The sequence below is a fragment of the Sorex araneus genome, chromosome 2 (genome assembly GCF_027595985.1).
Source record: "Sorex araneus isolate mSorAra2 chromosome 2, mSorAra2.pri, whole genome shotgun sequence".
NCBI lineage: Eukaryota > Metazoa > Chordata > Mammalia > Eulipotyphla > Soricidae > Sorex > Sorex araneus.
This window is the reverse complement of record NC_073303.1, coordinates 221,285,539-221,302,155: the sequence shown is the minus strand read 5'-3', so window position 1 is coordinate 221,302,155 and position 16,617 is coordinate 221,285,539. Positions and strand designations below refer to the sequence as shown.

The following is a 16,617-nucleotide window of genomic DNA, read 5'->3' as shown; positions in this document are numbered from 1 at the left end:
TACTGGTGCCCGCTCGAACAAATCGATAAGCAACTGGATGACAGTGACAGTGATATCACAAGTTTAATGTCATATAATTAATTATATCTTTTTATACATGAATATAATCTAGAGTTCTATAATTATTCCTATTTTTATTTCTGAAATATATGTTTATGTAAATAGATATAGATATATATGGAAATAAAATGATAAAAATAGATATATATTAATTTAAATATATAGTAATGTTAGATACAAAAATCTGGAGGGTGAATAACTGATTCTTAAATTTTTTTGTTCATGTTCTATTGGTTTTATAAAATCCTGGGCTAGTCTATGGGAAAGAGTAAAATTGACTATATCAAAGTTGGTATCAATGTGGACAGTTTAAGAGGAGGGAAGAATAAAATAAAACAAAAACATTTTTATAGACATTCATTGCAACATATACCTAATTCCTTGAGAGTAGAAGTTTTTTGACTAAATCTTTCAAGGCTTGAATTACTTGTTTGTTCCTCAGGGTATAAATAAATGGGTTTATCATAGGGGATACAGAAGTAGCGAACAAAGTGATCCCCTTGTTAATTTTCATTGCATCTTTTGTTGTAGGTTTCACATAGATAAAAATAAGGCTGCCATAAGTTATGGAAACCACAGTCATATGAGAGGAACAGGTGGAAAATGCCTTTTTCCTCTGCTGTGCGGAAGGGAATCGAAGAATAGTTCGAATGATACAAGTGTAGGACCAAGCCACAAACAGGAGAGTGGCAATGAGTATAAATACAGCACAGATAATAACCAAGTTCTCTATAAACTGTGTATCTGAGCATGAGATCATTATAAGAGCATTAACATCACAAGAAAAGTGGTCAAGGGCATTATTATCACAGAATTCGAGTCCCATTACCACACTAACAAATGGAATTAAGACCAACAGTGTAATCACCCAGCAGCAGGAGACAAGTCTTCTGCAGACCTGCTGATTCATAATAGTCATGTAATGAAGAGGTTTACAGATGGCGACATATCGATCATAGGACATAGTGGCCAGGAGGAAAAATTCTGTTACACCAAATAGATATACAAAAAATAATTGAAACGCACAAGCATAATAGGTAATTGTTCTATCACCTGTTGTTACACTGTATAAATATCTAGGAATAGCAACAGAAGTGAATAAAATCTCCAAGATAGAAAAATTTTGCAGAAAATAGTACATAGCAGTTTTTAGGCGGGCATCCACTATTGTGAGGAGGAGGATCATGAGGTTTCCAGTAATGCCCAGCATGTAGGCGATAAGTAGAAATATGAAAAGCAGAATCTGCAGTTGTGGGTCATCTGTCAATCCCAGAAGAATGAAAGTGATTATTGTTGTGTGATTTCTCATTCTGGTTTCTGACTTCTCAAGCTATGTGTAAAACAGAGTCAGTAAGTGAAAGGAGAAAATGCTCTTACGTTTGGATTGACTTTGTTAGAAAAATTAAGTAATGCCTATATTCTTTGACTCTTTGATGACTACTTGCAAACTTTAATATTTGATCTCTTGGTGCCATTCACTTGATTACAATTTTACTTTTTAAAATAAATAGTATAACTTTAAATAGGAGTAGCACTTACATATAAGTAAATATGTGCTTTGCACAATAAACTGTAGAATGAATTGAAATCTTCATAAAATAACTAACATTCATTTTATTTTTCTTGTTTTATTCACATTTTTTAAAAGCTTACCTCTAATACTCCAACTGCCATGAATCCTTTGCAAGTATTCCTCATTAAAATATATAAACATGAAATTAATGTTATTATATCTTAGAAAAAAATCATTTGAGAAAGAAAATTATTTTAGTTTATTATAAATAACTGTAATTGTAATATTATATAATTCTAATGATAAAATTTATATCATTATACTTACCAATAATATAAATTAAGGTTTAAAGAGACCATTTCCCACATTTTAAAAACTTACTTCAAGTTTTACTTTGTATATTATAATAAACTTATTCACATCATATAATTTTCTGTAGGTGAAATGACATAAAAACCAGTAATATCTATATTCTTCCCCAAACTGTTCTATATCAAAATACTAACTTTTATTCTAGTTACTTTGCCAAAATTTAAAAAAAATTCAAAGAAGTTTTTTCTTTTCTGAGAAAGTTTTATCACATAAGAATGTTTCTTCAAAATAAAAATAATTTTGAAGACTCTGTACTACTACAACTCATTTAGAGTGGTCTACTTCAGCAATACTCACTTGAATCAGTCAGACTGGTACTTTTATTTCCATCCTGCAAAGTTAGTCACAAAGAATTAGACAAACACAGTCACTGTCCAAACAACAGGGTATACTGAACAGCCCCAAACAAGGGGCTGGTTGGTTTTTGACTAGTATAGCATCACCTTACTCCTGGCTCTTGCTACCTCGGCCATTATTTATGAGTTAATAAACTCTATTAAGAACAAAGAATAAAACATTTACATGATGGTGGCCATAGGTTATACACAATAAAAAAGTACCTCTAATGTATAGCATTGAAGTTCTGGCAACCTCTTATTGGGTCCCTGCAGGATGTTTCATGTTTAGCTGCACACTTTCAGCTCCGATTCTCTAAATTAGGCTAAACTTATTTTACCCAGGAGATTGTCCCAACATTTCAGTTTTATTAATGGGGCAATTTCTCACTGTGTACCATTATACACCATCATAAAATATTACCTGTGAAATTTGGGAATGCATATTTTTCTAATAGTCCACCTTCTTTCACTTAAGTAAAACATGCATCGACTAAATCACAAATACATAAGACAAAGTACTGAATTAGTGGGCAGCTGAAAATAACTAAACTCACAATTTTAATATTCAGTTTGCTTTTGACTATCTGAAAGAGATGGCTTCAATTTATGAAATCTTCTTTATTATTAAGTCTTAGGCAATCCAGTTCCATTCCCCAACACCACATATGGTTTTTCTGAATACTGCTGGTAGTGGTTTTTTGAGCACAGAGCTACAGGTACGTGCTGAGCTCTGCTGGATATTGGCCCTAAATTAAAAAATATATATGTATTGATAGGCAGATAGAGAAATAGTGATTATTAGGTGATAAGTTGATGGTTAAATATATCTTGATGGTTAAAGACTTTTTTCTTTGCCATTTCACTACTTTGATTTGTCAACTACATTACAACATTCAGGAATTTTATGTTTACATGAAATCTGTGTTCTTGGGTTTTCTTTAATGCTTCTTATCTATCCACTATAGGATTCCCTTTTTTATTTTCACAGTACTCTACATGACAGTTGTATTCCTCAGATTTCATCCATATTTTCTCTTTTCTACTTATCTATGCACATTTAATGAACATTACTAAAAACCATGAATTCAATTTTGAGTTCAGAATTTGATGAATAACCACTGTGTGTTGCAAGCCATAATGCCCAAAAGTAAAGTGAGAGTATGGGGAATATTGTCTGCCATGGAGGCAGAGGGATGGTGGGAAAGGGGGTATACTGGGGATATTGGTGATGGGGAATGTGCATTGGTGGAGGGATGAGTGTTTGATCATTGTGTGACTGTAACCCAAACATGAAAGCTTATAACTATCTCATGGTGATTCAACAAAATTAAAAAAATAACCACTGTGATCATTTATTACTTTTAGATTTCATAATTTACTCAAATTTAACATGTACAGTATGCAACAATACTTCCTATACTCAAATATAATTTCTTCTTATTTCTTGCTTGCTACACTAAAATCCGAAGCTAATATTTATTGCTTATGGCTCTACATTCACAATTGAAAGCAAACTACTTACATATTGTTTCTGGACTCACATCTACCTTGAACATCTTTAAAAAAACTCTATTTCATATTTAATTTGTTGTTTTCATTTGTCTAATTTGATAATTTCATTAATTTTTTCCTACTGGGGTAAAGTATCAAATTAGGTAACAAGTGTAGAAAGAGACTTTCAAAGAATTTTATATTATGATAGCCATTACAGAGATGTACTGTCTGCTTGGGAAAACTTCCATTCACTTATTGTCCTTTTACTTTCTTCTTACCGCATTCCATTTTTTATTCTCATGGATGTTTGACAATTCTGGTTACTTTCTCGAGTTTTCTTCTAGATTCTTCATAGGTGTCTCAGTGACTCATCTTCATGACATTCAGTGCCTTGCCAAATATTTTGTCATACCCTTATCATGTTGCGGGAATAAAATTTTCTTTAATATTTTATCTTGTTAAGTGCATCAAAGAAATAATTAGAAGCAAAAGTTAATTATTGATATCAACTTATTTTCATATCAGATGAAATGACATTGTTTCTTACTTGTTTGGTTTTTGATTTGGAGGTCTCCACATTGCAGTGCCCAGGGATCCTTGTCAGGGGAGATGAGTAGGGAAATGAGCAGATTTTGCTACCTTACCCCTTCCACTGTCCCTGAAATATTTGCTTTCTAAGTTGCTTCAAAATTGAAATTTCTAATAATTTACAAATCCCAGAGTAACCCTCTTTTCAAATTTAGTACAAAATTTTACTCAAGAGGTTGTTACTAATCTTATCAGAACTTGACCATGAGTCCAAAAAGATAGTAAGAGTCACTTGCTTTACATGCAGAGTATTTTGATTAGATCCTGAAGTCACATGGTCTTATGAGCACTGCATGAGCTTGGTGTAGTACTGCTTGATATAGCCCCTTTTAAAAATCCACAAATAGACAAAAAGCAAAACAAAAATATAAAAATAAAAACTTGACTGTCTACAACAAATACGTATGTGTGTGAGAGTATGAGTATCTATCTATATGCATGCGTGTGTACATTGGGTGTCTATATCATTCTTCAATACTGCAAAACAATATTGAAATACTCAGTATGTCTTCATGTCCTTCTTAGTTACCTAAAAATATAATAATCTTTTAACGGTTTCAGATATGATTAATACTCTCACTCATATTATAGAGAAAAGTGCCTTTTAGTTAGTTATTACTGATTTTCATTATGTATTATAAAAATTCCTAAAACCCTTTCTCAATATCACACTTAGACTCAATTAATTTGACAAAAACAATCTTGGTGAAGAGGTGAAAAGTAATATTCTTATGTTTGATTTTTCAATGTCCTAATGAGATTAATGAAATATTTTCAACACTCCCATAGTGTTTGAAAAAAGTGATAATTGAGAAAGTCTACATTCTCAGAGACATTAGAACATATCTTTATCAGAGGATAAAAGATTTGAAGAATGTTTCATAGAATTGACTGATTCTAAAAGGACATCTACCACGGTAGTTCTTTACCAACTTCTACTTACATGGTGGCAAAATAAATGATGGAGAAAAAAATTGAAATTCTACATTTATTACCATTGCATATATTTAAGAAAAATAAAACATAAAAAATACCAGCATCCTAAACATATAGAAGAAGTCTTTTAAAAATCAGAGAATTTTCCTTCTCTTCAAAACTTGTAAAGAATTAGAATTTATCTATCTTCAGACCTGCAAAAAAATGGATATTTTTAAGATTTCTTGAGTGAAATTTCTATTGCTGGACTTTCAATTCTAAGTAATCTCTCCAATTATCCTCTGTAATTCTTCTTCTACAATTTTGATACTGAGAATCAAACAGAATAAATTTTCACACAATAACCTGTGATTATATTTTAATATATAAATCTATTGTGGAATATAATCTAATATAGAAATTCACAGAATTAAAACAGATTTAATGTGTCACAGGCATGTTCACAAACCTTAACACTATTTCTTAACACTATTTATAACTTTTTTAGAAAGCATAAAGATAATCATGTGCATTTCTAAAGTTTCTAAAACTGAAAACTTAAGTTAACTTTTGGCAGCTTCCTCAACAACTGTTCGGTAAAACTCTTCAAGTTTGACTATAAAACACATATAATTATCAGCTTATAGTGAGTTAAATCTTCAACTCATTTTTTTGCTTTTCCACCTTCATTTCTTCCTACTTTCTCTATAAATTACTCTGAAACATAAGCTAATGAAACCAAACACTAAGCAAAGGTCAATTGATCAGTAAGTTTATTTTCTTGCACTTTCCACCAACAAGATGAATTTTGAGACTACAAGTTCTTGGTGTCTTATTATTAATTAAATAATCATGACCAGGAGCACTACATTTTTCATATGAGGGAAATGGTATTACTATTTCTTTTAAACCATTATTATGCAATGAAAAACACTGAAGATATTTATAATGAGGATAAGAATGCAAATGTTTATTTTTACTAGTGCAGTGCAGAGCAATACGTACAGAGAAATGAATCTCTCACTGCAAACTACTACTAGTTTATTTCAAAATATATATATTTACCCCATATCATACCCACAGAGAAATAAAATGCTTATTATCTTTATGCATGAATAATTCAGGTGTATTTTTCTATCGAGAGTAAATGTTACAGCAGTGATTATGAACACATAAAATTTATTTTTGATCCTAAAGAGGAAATACTATTGAAATGATTTTTAACTCTACAATTGAAGGGAAACTATCAATCTAATAATGAGGAGCTTTTTAATTAGAATCTCATTGGAATTGATCCTCACTAAACAAATTGAACAAATTCTTATGTACTCAGGATTTCACTCTGTTATACAAACTAATACAGTGTGTGAAGTTCTGATCACTTGTGGTCTTTTCACACTTCCCCTCTATAATATCCAGATATGAATGTATATCTATAAAATCATTCACATTCAAATTCTACTTCATGAATTTCTAGTGACATTTACATTTATCCTTAACCAGAACACTGCAGTTAAATTTGATTTTGCTTAAGTATACTAGAGATGACCTTAATATAAATAAATTGTGATTTTTGAAAATAACATTATGAAGAGACCACTTCTGTATATCCATCAAATGTTCTCTTTCAGTGAGTTTTCTTGAATTTATTTAAAAACATGCTTCAGACTGTAAGATCAGTGAATATGATCAGTACAAATGCAACTATAAAAGAAAAAAAGAGTAATTGGGAAGTAACACAAATATTTCCTAATGAATGTATATAATAAACATGTTCATAAATCTGATAAATATATTAACTTTCTACAATGAAGAGCAATAACAATTATTGTATGTTCTGATGTTGTAATAATTTATTTTTTGTTAAACATAAAAGTCTACTATATAATTGAGATTAAGAAAATAGAATATCCAATTAAAAAGTACAGATAACAAAATACAAATATACTTACACTTATATCAGACAATACAACTTTAATTTGTATTGAGTTTTCTATATAAATAAATACCCTGAAAGCATCAGGGTATTTATATGATCCCCTCACATGGAGCTTTACGTGTTACCACACCACTTTGGGACCTACCGTCAGAATTTCCATTAACTGTTAAGATACATGGTCGCTCTGAAGATTCTGTTCTACTTTAAAGCTAGAAAATAATTTCTGATAACTCAGTTTCCCAAAACCACGTTTCTTTAAAAAATCTGACAAAAGTTGACTTTGAAATGCATCAGAAACAGGTAAATTCTGATGTCTCTGGACAAAGAATTTAAAACAATGGAAAAAGATGAATATTTTCTGACCACAGTCTTGTGACTATGTTGGACTCTCTGTGGATTAACTAAGGGTCCTTTGTGGCCAAAGTTCAACATGAATTAATAAACTAATAAAAAATGAAATGAAACTAATTAACTTAAGCCAACTTAACTTCATTAACTTAGGCAAAACCCAACAGAGGCGTCACTGGGAGATATGACTCCAGTGACAAAAATAATAACTTGACTAGTCTCATCAAGTTCTTAGACTTTGCTGATGTAAATAACTAATTCTTAAAATTAATAAAGTCAGATAATAAAGTGAGGAAGAAGCCAGAGAGACAGTAGAGCAGGACATGAGCTTGCCTTGCACATGACCTTCCCTGATTTCTAGCCCTGGGAAACCTAGATGATCCACGAAGCACCATCAGGTGTGATTTCTGAACCAAGAGTAAGCCCTGAACACTGCCAGGCGTGGACCCCTCCCCCAACCCCAACACGTCTGAAAAGAAATCTATGTTTTCAAAAGGAAATAATATAAATGCTATCCATAGTTAACATGAAGTATACTTTGAATTTTCTATACAAATAAATATACATTCCACATATCATAGAGTACATTGTAAGAATAAGTGTGTGCTAAAAAAATGGAAACTACTATTCTATGAATATCTATGTATATCTCTAGAGTATAAACGTATTCTAGAGAAAATTAAGTGTTCAAATATTGAAATTAAGTCATTAACATTACTGTCCTTATAAATGTCACTGTTATTTGAGGAGCAAATAAATACACAATAAGACACACTCCGGTAGATATATGTAAATTTTACTGCACAAACTTTTATTTTGTTTTTGCTTTTGGGATCACACCCAGCATTGCACAGGGGTTACTCCTGGCTGTACACTCAGGAATTACTCCTGGCGTTGCTCAGGGGACCATATGGGATGCTGGGAATCGAACCCAGGTTGGCCACATGCAAGGCAAGTGCCCTACCCGCTGTGCTATCGCTCCAGCCCCAACTATGCAAACTTCTAAATAGAACTATTACCATTCAGGAGATAGATGCAGAAGCATATAATAGTAATATAATTTGCATTTTTATAATTTTATTCAGGCCTTAAATGTCTTTTATTATAAGATACTCAACAATCTGAAATGCTAGTTTATTTGTAATAGGCTGAAATAACAATATTTGTTTTCATATTAAAAAAGAAAATGAACTTTAATTATGTGCATAAGTAATTACTTTAAAATTGAGAATTTAAAAAAATGGAATGCTAAGTGTTTACTGTAGAAGTTAGACACATTTATCAATGATATTATTTACAATTTAATCCATCACTTAAGATAATTTTATAGCAAAGTAATTTTCAGCGAAAGGACATAGAACTTACTAAATGCAGCTAATTCTCTGCTTCTCAGTTTCTAATAAATTACTTAAATTACTTATGACATAAGCTGAGTAGAAAAACATCTGATAAGAAGTGCCTATTCAAATCATCTTTCTATTTTTAAGTAGTTTTTTTGTTGTTGTTGATAAATGCATTGTTCTATGCCTTGGATAGTAACCCCTTATAAATAATACTATGCACTCATCTTCTTCCACTGAATGAATTGTTTTTCCATCCTGCTTTTATTTTTATTTTCAAAGGCACTTCAGTTTAGTATAGTGCTTACTTTACTATAGTGCAGTATTTTGTCAACTTTTTAAAAGGATATATCTTATTTTTTGATTGCCAAAATTCCTAAAATTGGTTTCTGTTCATTCAACAATTGTATAAGAATCATGCTCTTAACACTTTGACCACAAATCAAATACTGCCCCTCCATGTGTCAAAAATCTCAGGACTAGAAGATAATTGTTTTCACATAATATTTACCAAGATATCTCACTTAAACAAGTGCATGTTAGCAAGGTAGCAAGCAAAAAAATGGCGCACAAAAATAGGGGTACTATTTCTATATGCAAATAAGGAAATATAAGACAAACAATTAAATTTAAAAAAAAACTCCAAGGTCCTTAGTAGAGAAAATAAGGTGTGCCTGACACATATTTGATTCCTAGCAGAAGTTGTCCACCTAAACTTTGACAGATTCAGCCCTGGATGCCTAAGTCATTTGTCCACGAAGATAATCTAGATAATAAACATTTCATCTGTGAGCCCTTGAATTCTTCCACCAGACTGATTGACTAAACATCTCTGATAGAGTTTCTTGAGCACTGCTTATATTCCCCACTTCCCAAATATGCTTCATTAAAGATGGATTTATGTAATGTACAAAAACATAAAATTCCTAGGATTTTATTTCAAAAAATGGTGAAAGAATTATAAATGGAAAACTATACATCACTTGAAAGAAATTTTTTTAAAAAGCTGAAAAAGTAAAAATATTCCATATACATAGTTTGGAGAATTTAAATTGTCGAAATGACTAGTCCACCCAAAGCGTTATAGAGATACAATGCAATTCACATGAAATTTCTGATGACATGATTCAAGGACTTAGAACAAACTCTAAAAAACATATTGTATTGAATTTTAAAATTCCTGTTATAGACAAAGCCAATTTGAGAAATCAGAAGTTGGGAGGCATCACATTTTGTGCCTTTAGTTATACTAAAAGTATTCATATTCAAAACATCATGGCACAATGATATAGAATTTTAGACCAAATAAGTAGAAAAAGAATCCCAAAGATAAATCTTTTGATTTATGAGCTATTAATCTATGACAAAATAGCTGAAAGCATGAAGTGGAGCAAGAAAAAACTCATCAAAAAATGGTTCTGTGAAAACTGGATAGTAATGTGCAGAGAGAAAAAGAGAGAGAGAGAGAGAGAGAGAGAGAGAGAGAGAGAGGTATCTGTATCTCAGGCATATAGAGAGTTTAAAATAAAATTAATTGAAAGTGATTTGAAGAATTTAAGACATAAGCACATAAAACGTAAAACACATGGAGGCAAATATAACCAGAACTTTCTGAGATATGGGCCTCAGAGATATGGTTTTGGATTTCACTGGTAAAAATAATGAAAATGAGACAAAACAAGTGGGACGGCATCAAATTAAAAAGGTTTTACATAGCAAAATAAATACACACCAAAATAAAAAAAATTCCCTACTAATATGAATAAAATGTTTCATGAAACATAATCACATCAGATAGTGATTCAAAATATAAAGAACATACACAAACCTAGAAACAAAAATAAACAAAAAAATAGGCCAATCACATAGAAGATGACATCACTTGTATCCCTTGTCATTCCATTTCTCATCAATTTGCTTGAGCAGTCACCAGTAATGTCTCTATTTGTCCCTGTCTCGTGCTAGTGTAGCCCAATAGTGTCTGCTCACTCCAAGAACACAAAGAGCCTCAAAGCATTCTTTTAGGGTCTTGATGAAGAAGTCTGACCATCTCAGCAGTGGGCAGCCAGGAGTTCTTTTGAAGTCTCGTGGAATCCAGTTGGTAACAGCTCTAGTCCAGCAGTCGTCTCCAAATCGCATTACGTGTCTGGCCCATCCAATTTTTGTTGCCTTGGCAAACGAGACAGCATCCCTGATTCTCAATCATCAATGGAGGTTGGAACTCCGGATTCCTTCTCTTACTTGAGCTAAATGTGGTATTCCAAGCATAGCTCTTTCAATTCCTCTTTGGGAGACTCGAATAGCGCTCTTATCCTGTTTTTGTAGGGCCCAGGTCTCTGAGGCATATGTTAGTGAAAAAAGAACAGTGGAGTCGAAAAGATGTGCCAGGAGCCAGAGATTCTTTGTCCTCTTAATAACTTCTTTGACGCTCTTGAAAGTGTTCCACGCCACTCTCTTCCGCCTTCGTTGCTCAAGTACCAGTCGTTCGTCATGTTGAGTTCTCGACCTAGGTATACATAACTGCTGCATTTGGAGATGTTTGTTCCATTGAGAGCAAATGGAAAATCAGGAACTAGTTCATTTCTCACGAACACTGTCTTCATGAGAGTCAGCTGCAGTCTGCCCCTTCCACACTCATGGTCAAAGTTGGTCAGCATTCGTGCCATTGCCATTTGGCTAAAGTTTGGTGTTATTGGAACGATGTCAGAAACAAAGCAGAGGTTGTGTAGTTGCCGACCCTTTATCTTCACTCCCATTCCTTCCATTCCTGTCATTGCATGACATTCTCGAGGGTGGCACTGAAGTATTTCAGTGAAAAGGTATCGCCCTGCTGAACCCCTCTCTTTACGTCAATGATCACTTCCTTGTAGAATGGTGAGATCCTGGTGGTGAATCCATACTACAGCTCATGAAGAATCCTGATGTACTGAGTTTGAATGCCCAGTTTGGCTAGGGCTTCGATGACCGCTTCAGTCTCAACAGAATCAAAGGCCTCTTTAAATCAATGAACGTTAGACAGAGCAGTATCTTGAACTCTTGTGAAATCTCAATGAGCTTGGTCAACCTATGGATTTGGTCAATCGTGCTGAATCTTTTTCAGAATCCGGCTTGCTCGGATGGTTGTCCTTCATCTAGTGTTCTGCCAATCCTATTCAGGATGACTCAAGTGAACAACTTGCAGATGACAGACAACAGGCAGATTGGGCAATGGTTGCTGATGTCATGGATGTCTCTCTTCTTGTACAACAGGATGGTCCTGCTGGTTTTCCATTGGGACAGAACCTTGCATTCAAACAGGTAGAGTGTGAAGAGCCGAGCCAGTGTATTGATGAGTACTGGTGGCAGATTCTTCAGGTGTTTGGGTCTCACCTTGTCTGGACCAGGTACTGTACAATTCTTTACCAACAAAATGGTGTGTCAGATTTCAGAAGGGAAAATGCTGGGAATGATATACCCATGCTGCGGAATTTGGTATGTGGGCAGGTGGACATGGCTATCGAAGAGATCTGAGTAGAAGTCGTGGATAACCTTTTCCATTGCCCTTCTGGAAGATGTGATGGATCCATCAGGATGTCAGAGGGCAGTCATCTTGGTCTTATAGTTGGCAAAGGACAGGCAGGCTTTGCAAATACATTTCCTGGCTTCTGCCACATTGGCCAACACTGCTGCTCTTCTGTCTTTGAGGTCCTCCTTTCTCATTTCTCTGCACAGCTTTGTGAGCTCAGACATTCGCTTGTGATTGACTGAGGCTTGCACCAAACCGCGTTGATGAATGAGCTCAAGAGTTTCCGAAGACAGGTATCTTTTTGTGGCTTTTTCTCTCTCGGTGTTCCTCACACAATCATGGAGGTGCTCAACCAGTCAATCAAATTCCTCATCGATGTCAACAATGGCATCCCATATTGCTGCAAAGTGTCAAAGAGCTCCTAGTTGGTGGTCATTCTGGGAGTTCTCTTCTTAAACTTTGCATTTCTTCCTCCCCGTACTGTGAAGTAGAATTTCGCACGAAGGAGACGGTGGACTGATCCCATTTGGAATTTTAGGAAAACAGTGACATTATTTTGGCAAAACCATCAATTGAATATTATGTGGTCAATTTCACTGTGGAACTGTCCACCGGGAGACTCCCATGTCCAGCATTTAGGTTTGGCCTTCTGGAACTGCATGCAAGTTATCATGGTTGGTCTTCATCAACACAATGAACTCAGACAGTCTTTCACCCTGTTAATTCCATTCTAGGCTGTAGGTCCTGATGTGGAGTTCTTTGGGCAATCTTTTTGATCCTATCTTGGTGTTAAAATCACTGACAATGACCTTGTAAAAGATGTGGTCCTCTTTATAGAACTTCTCCAGCTCCATGTAGAACTTCTCAATTTGTTCTTCATCATAGTTGGATGTTGATGCATAGATGATGAAGATAGAAACCGCCGGCAATGAGCCACATATATTCAAATGTAAGCATCTGATTTGGGTTTTTAGGCATTCGAATGAATCAATGCTCATGGTCAAGTTCATGTTGATGAGGACACTGACACTGCTGATGCCTGTACTGTCACATATTCCAAGGAACAGTTCTTCTCCAGTGTTGAAAACGGTGTGATGTGATCGATGCCTTCTCATCTTGGTCAATCCAATGACGTCGTACTTGATCTTTTGCGCTTGCACCATCAAGTCCTCAATGGATGCTTCCAATGCCAGCATACAAGCATTAAAAGAGTAGACAGTCATTTTATTCCTTCTTCATTTTGACAGCCTAGTTTGGCTGTGATATTTTAGCAGCCTCTCCTTGCTCGTCCTTCTCAATGCTGCCGTATTGGGGGCTTTTCCAGGGTCAGGGGAATTAGGCCCATTTTTGTTGCTGTTTTTGGCATATCAAATATGACACAGGTAACTTGCCAGGCTCTGCCATGCGGGTAGCATGTTGTAACAATCTGCACGCTAACAAACACTCCCATATCTTATACATGGACGTGCTGCTCATGCACAGAAATTACTGGCAAGATAGACACAGTCAATGCATGGAGTCCAGCCCCGAACCTGCCTGCATCTCTGGTCAGCACCTGTTGGTTCACTCTTTACTCGCTGGCACTGTTGCCACCCCTTTGCCATAATGAGGTGGTGAACCATTGAGGGGTAAGAAGAGGACGTAGATAGATAGATAGGCATGTCCATGAAGAGAACATACAGTCATCAAATAAATGTATGAAAAGGTGTTCATCATCAATCCAGGAAAATGCAACTCAAAATGGCAATGAGATATCAGCTCACACTAGTGGCAGTGTTATATATAAAAAATATGGGAAACAGCCAGTTGATGAAAATGGGGTATAAAACAGGTTAAATTTTCACTCACTGGTAGATATTCGTGGGAATGTCCTTTGGTTTCACCTTTATGGAAAACAATATGGAGATTTTCTTTCATAAAAATATAATTAGAGCAGAGTTGATATGATCCAATGATTCTACTTCTTGGTACTGAAACTAGTAACCCTAAAACAATAATTTGAAAAGTTATGTGCACACCAATGTCCATTGTAGATGGAACTAGAATAATCAGGATATGAACACAAACCAAATGTCCAAGGATCTATCAATAAATAAATAGTAGTATAGATTGATGGGTAGATGGCAAATGGAGGAGGGAGACAGCAGTTGTGGAGGGAAGTGGCCACTGGTGAAATAACTGGTATTGAAAATCATATGCCTGAAGTTTAATAATGAATTACCTTGCAATTTCATAGTGACAAAATTTTAAAAAAATAAAAACAAAACTTTTTAAAAGATGAAATCATGGTTTTTCCTATAATGTGGATGGAGCCGGAAGGTATCCTGTTTAAAAAAGTAAATGTGAGTGGGGACACATATCAGATGACAACTCCTGGACTTTCACTTCATTCACTTCAGTCATAAATATCTGAATTTCACTTGAGGTCACCAAGCGCTGTGGAAAGACACTAGCAGTGGTGAAGGAAAAAGCAGACTAGAAGTGACATATGGATAGTGTTTGAGGCATTTTGTTGGTGTGATGGTGCAGTAAGTTTGTACTTCAACACCAATGTTAAACTTATTGTAAACACATTACTGAAACGATGATAAAAAATATAATTAAAAACAGACATGGGTCCTGGAAAGACAGTGCAAGTGCTAAGGCAACAGGTCCTTATTCAATCACGGGTACCACAAGATCCATGGAGTATGCCCAAATGCAATGCAAGAGGGTCATGGGGACCAGGGGATAAAATAGGTAATCCCTGACACCACAGGGGCCTCGAAGCACTGCATCCCCAGGTGCTCACATTGAATTTCTGGTCCTTGTACTCAATCCTGTGCTTGATGGCTGAGTATTACCCAGACATCTTGCATGTCACATATGAGACATATATATATATATATGTATATATATAATAAAAACATACATACATACACACACATATATATAATATATATTTTTTACCCATACCAAGTAGGTCATAGGGCTTACTCCTGGCTCTGTGATAAGTGTTTATTCCTGATAGGACTCATGAAAATATGCAGTGCTGATAATTAATCCCAGGTCAACCACAGACAAGGCAATCTCTTTATTAGTTGTATTAAAGCTAGAGACCCTTCAAATATGTATTTATTTATAAGAAAACTGGTAACTGTCTTCCTGATAACATTGGAGAGCACTCATATGTATGCATTTGCTGTACTAAAATCAAGATATAGTCTGTTTACATTCTGATGTCTCAGTTTAAAAGATTTCAAAATTATGGATTTTCAACTGGCAGCAGTTAAATCATTGGTATCTAGGAAACTTATTATTTCTTATCCCATAGGATATGGTTTCCAGTGAATCCTTTGTTAGACTTTGCCAAATTTCAGTTCTGTTAGTTTCATTAATGTGAAGTTTGGTCACAAAGGGCCATTCTGTTATCCACCGAGAGACTTATATGCCATAAGAGACTGTGGTAATAAAAACTTTATCTTACTTCATTCTTTAAAATGCCGTCTTTGGACTAGAGTGATTGTACAGCAGGTCAGGTGAAGGCTGTGTGTGTGCCCCGCCTGTTTAGGCTCTCCAGCCCAGCCTGGGCAGGACTGATCTCTGAGCACAGAGCTAGGAGTAAACTCTGAAAACTGTCAGCTGTATCCTCCTACTTCCATTCTTCCCTATCCTACCACACATTCACACACACACACACACACAAACACAAATTTATCTTTGCTTAGAGCTATCATATTGCATCTATTTCTATATCTTTTAAAAGTCACATCTTATACTGTCAGACTTTTAAAGAAACATTCTATTTCAGTATTATGGTATCAGAAATACTGAAATAGAAAGGTTGAAAGTGAAATAGACTCTTCAAGAGTGATTGTTTATGGCAGTATTAACTGAAAATTATGAGAGCACATTAATGTACAAACAGTGTAGTAACATGGAGGGACATTTATGAATATATTGGAATTATCGGAACATGTGCTTTGCTAAAGGCTGTATTATCTTCCACATTTCACGATCACGATCATGATCACAAAATCCTGTTAATCGTTGATTTCTCAAGTGGGCTCAGTAAGCTCTTCATTTGTCCTTTCCCTGAGATCTTAGAAGTCTCTCTTGACTCAGCCCTCCCAATGATGTAGCACTGGAGGCTCTTTCAGGGTCAGGGGAATGAGATCCAGCTTGTTACTGGCTTTAGCATATGAATACATCATGGGAAGCTTGCA

At 34.7% G+C, this 16,617-nt stretch overlaps 1 protein-coding gene across 1 annotated transcript; it reads right to left on the bottom strand.

Annotated features, from left to right (window-relative positions):
• Window positions 1-433: 433 nt before the first annotated feature.
• Window positions 434-1,369, bottom strand: LOC101556850 (olfactory receptor 6C2-like). Its single transcript, XM_004601875.2, has one exon. The coding sequence runs from the start codon at window positions 1,367-1,369 to the stop codon at window positions 434-436; it is 936 nt and encodes a 311-aa protein (XP_004601932.2).
• Window positions 1,370-16,617: the final 15,248 nt, after the last annotated feature.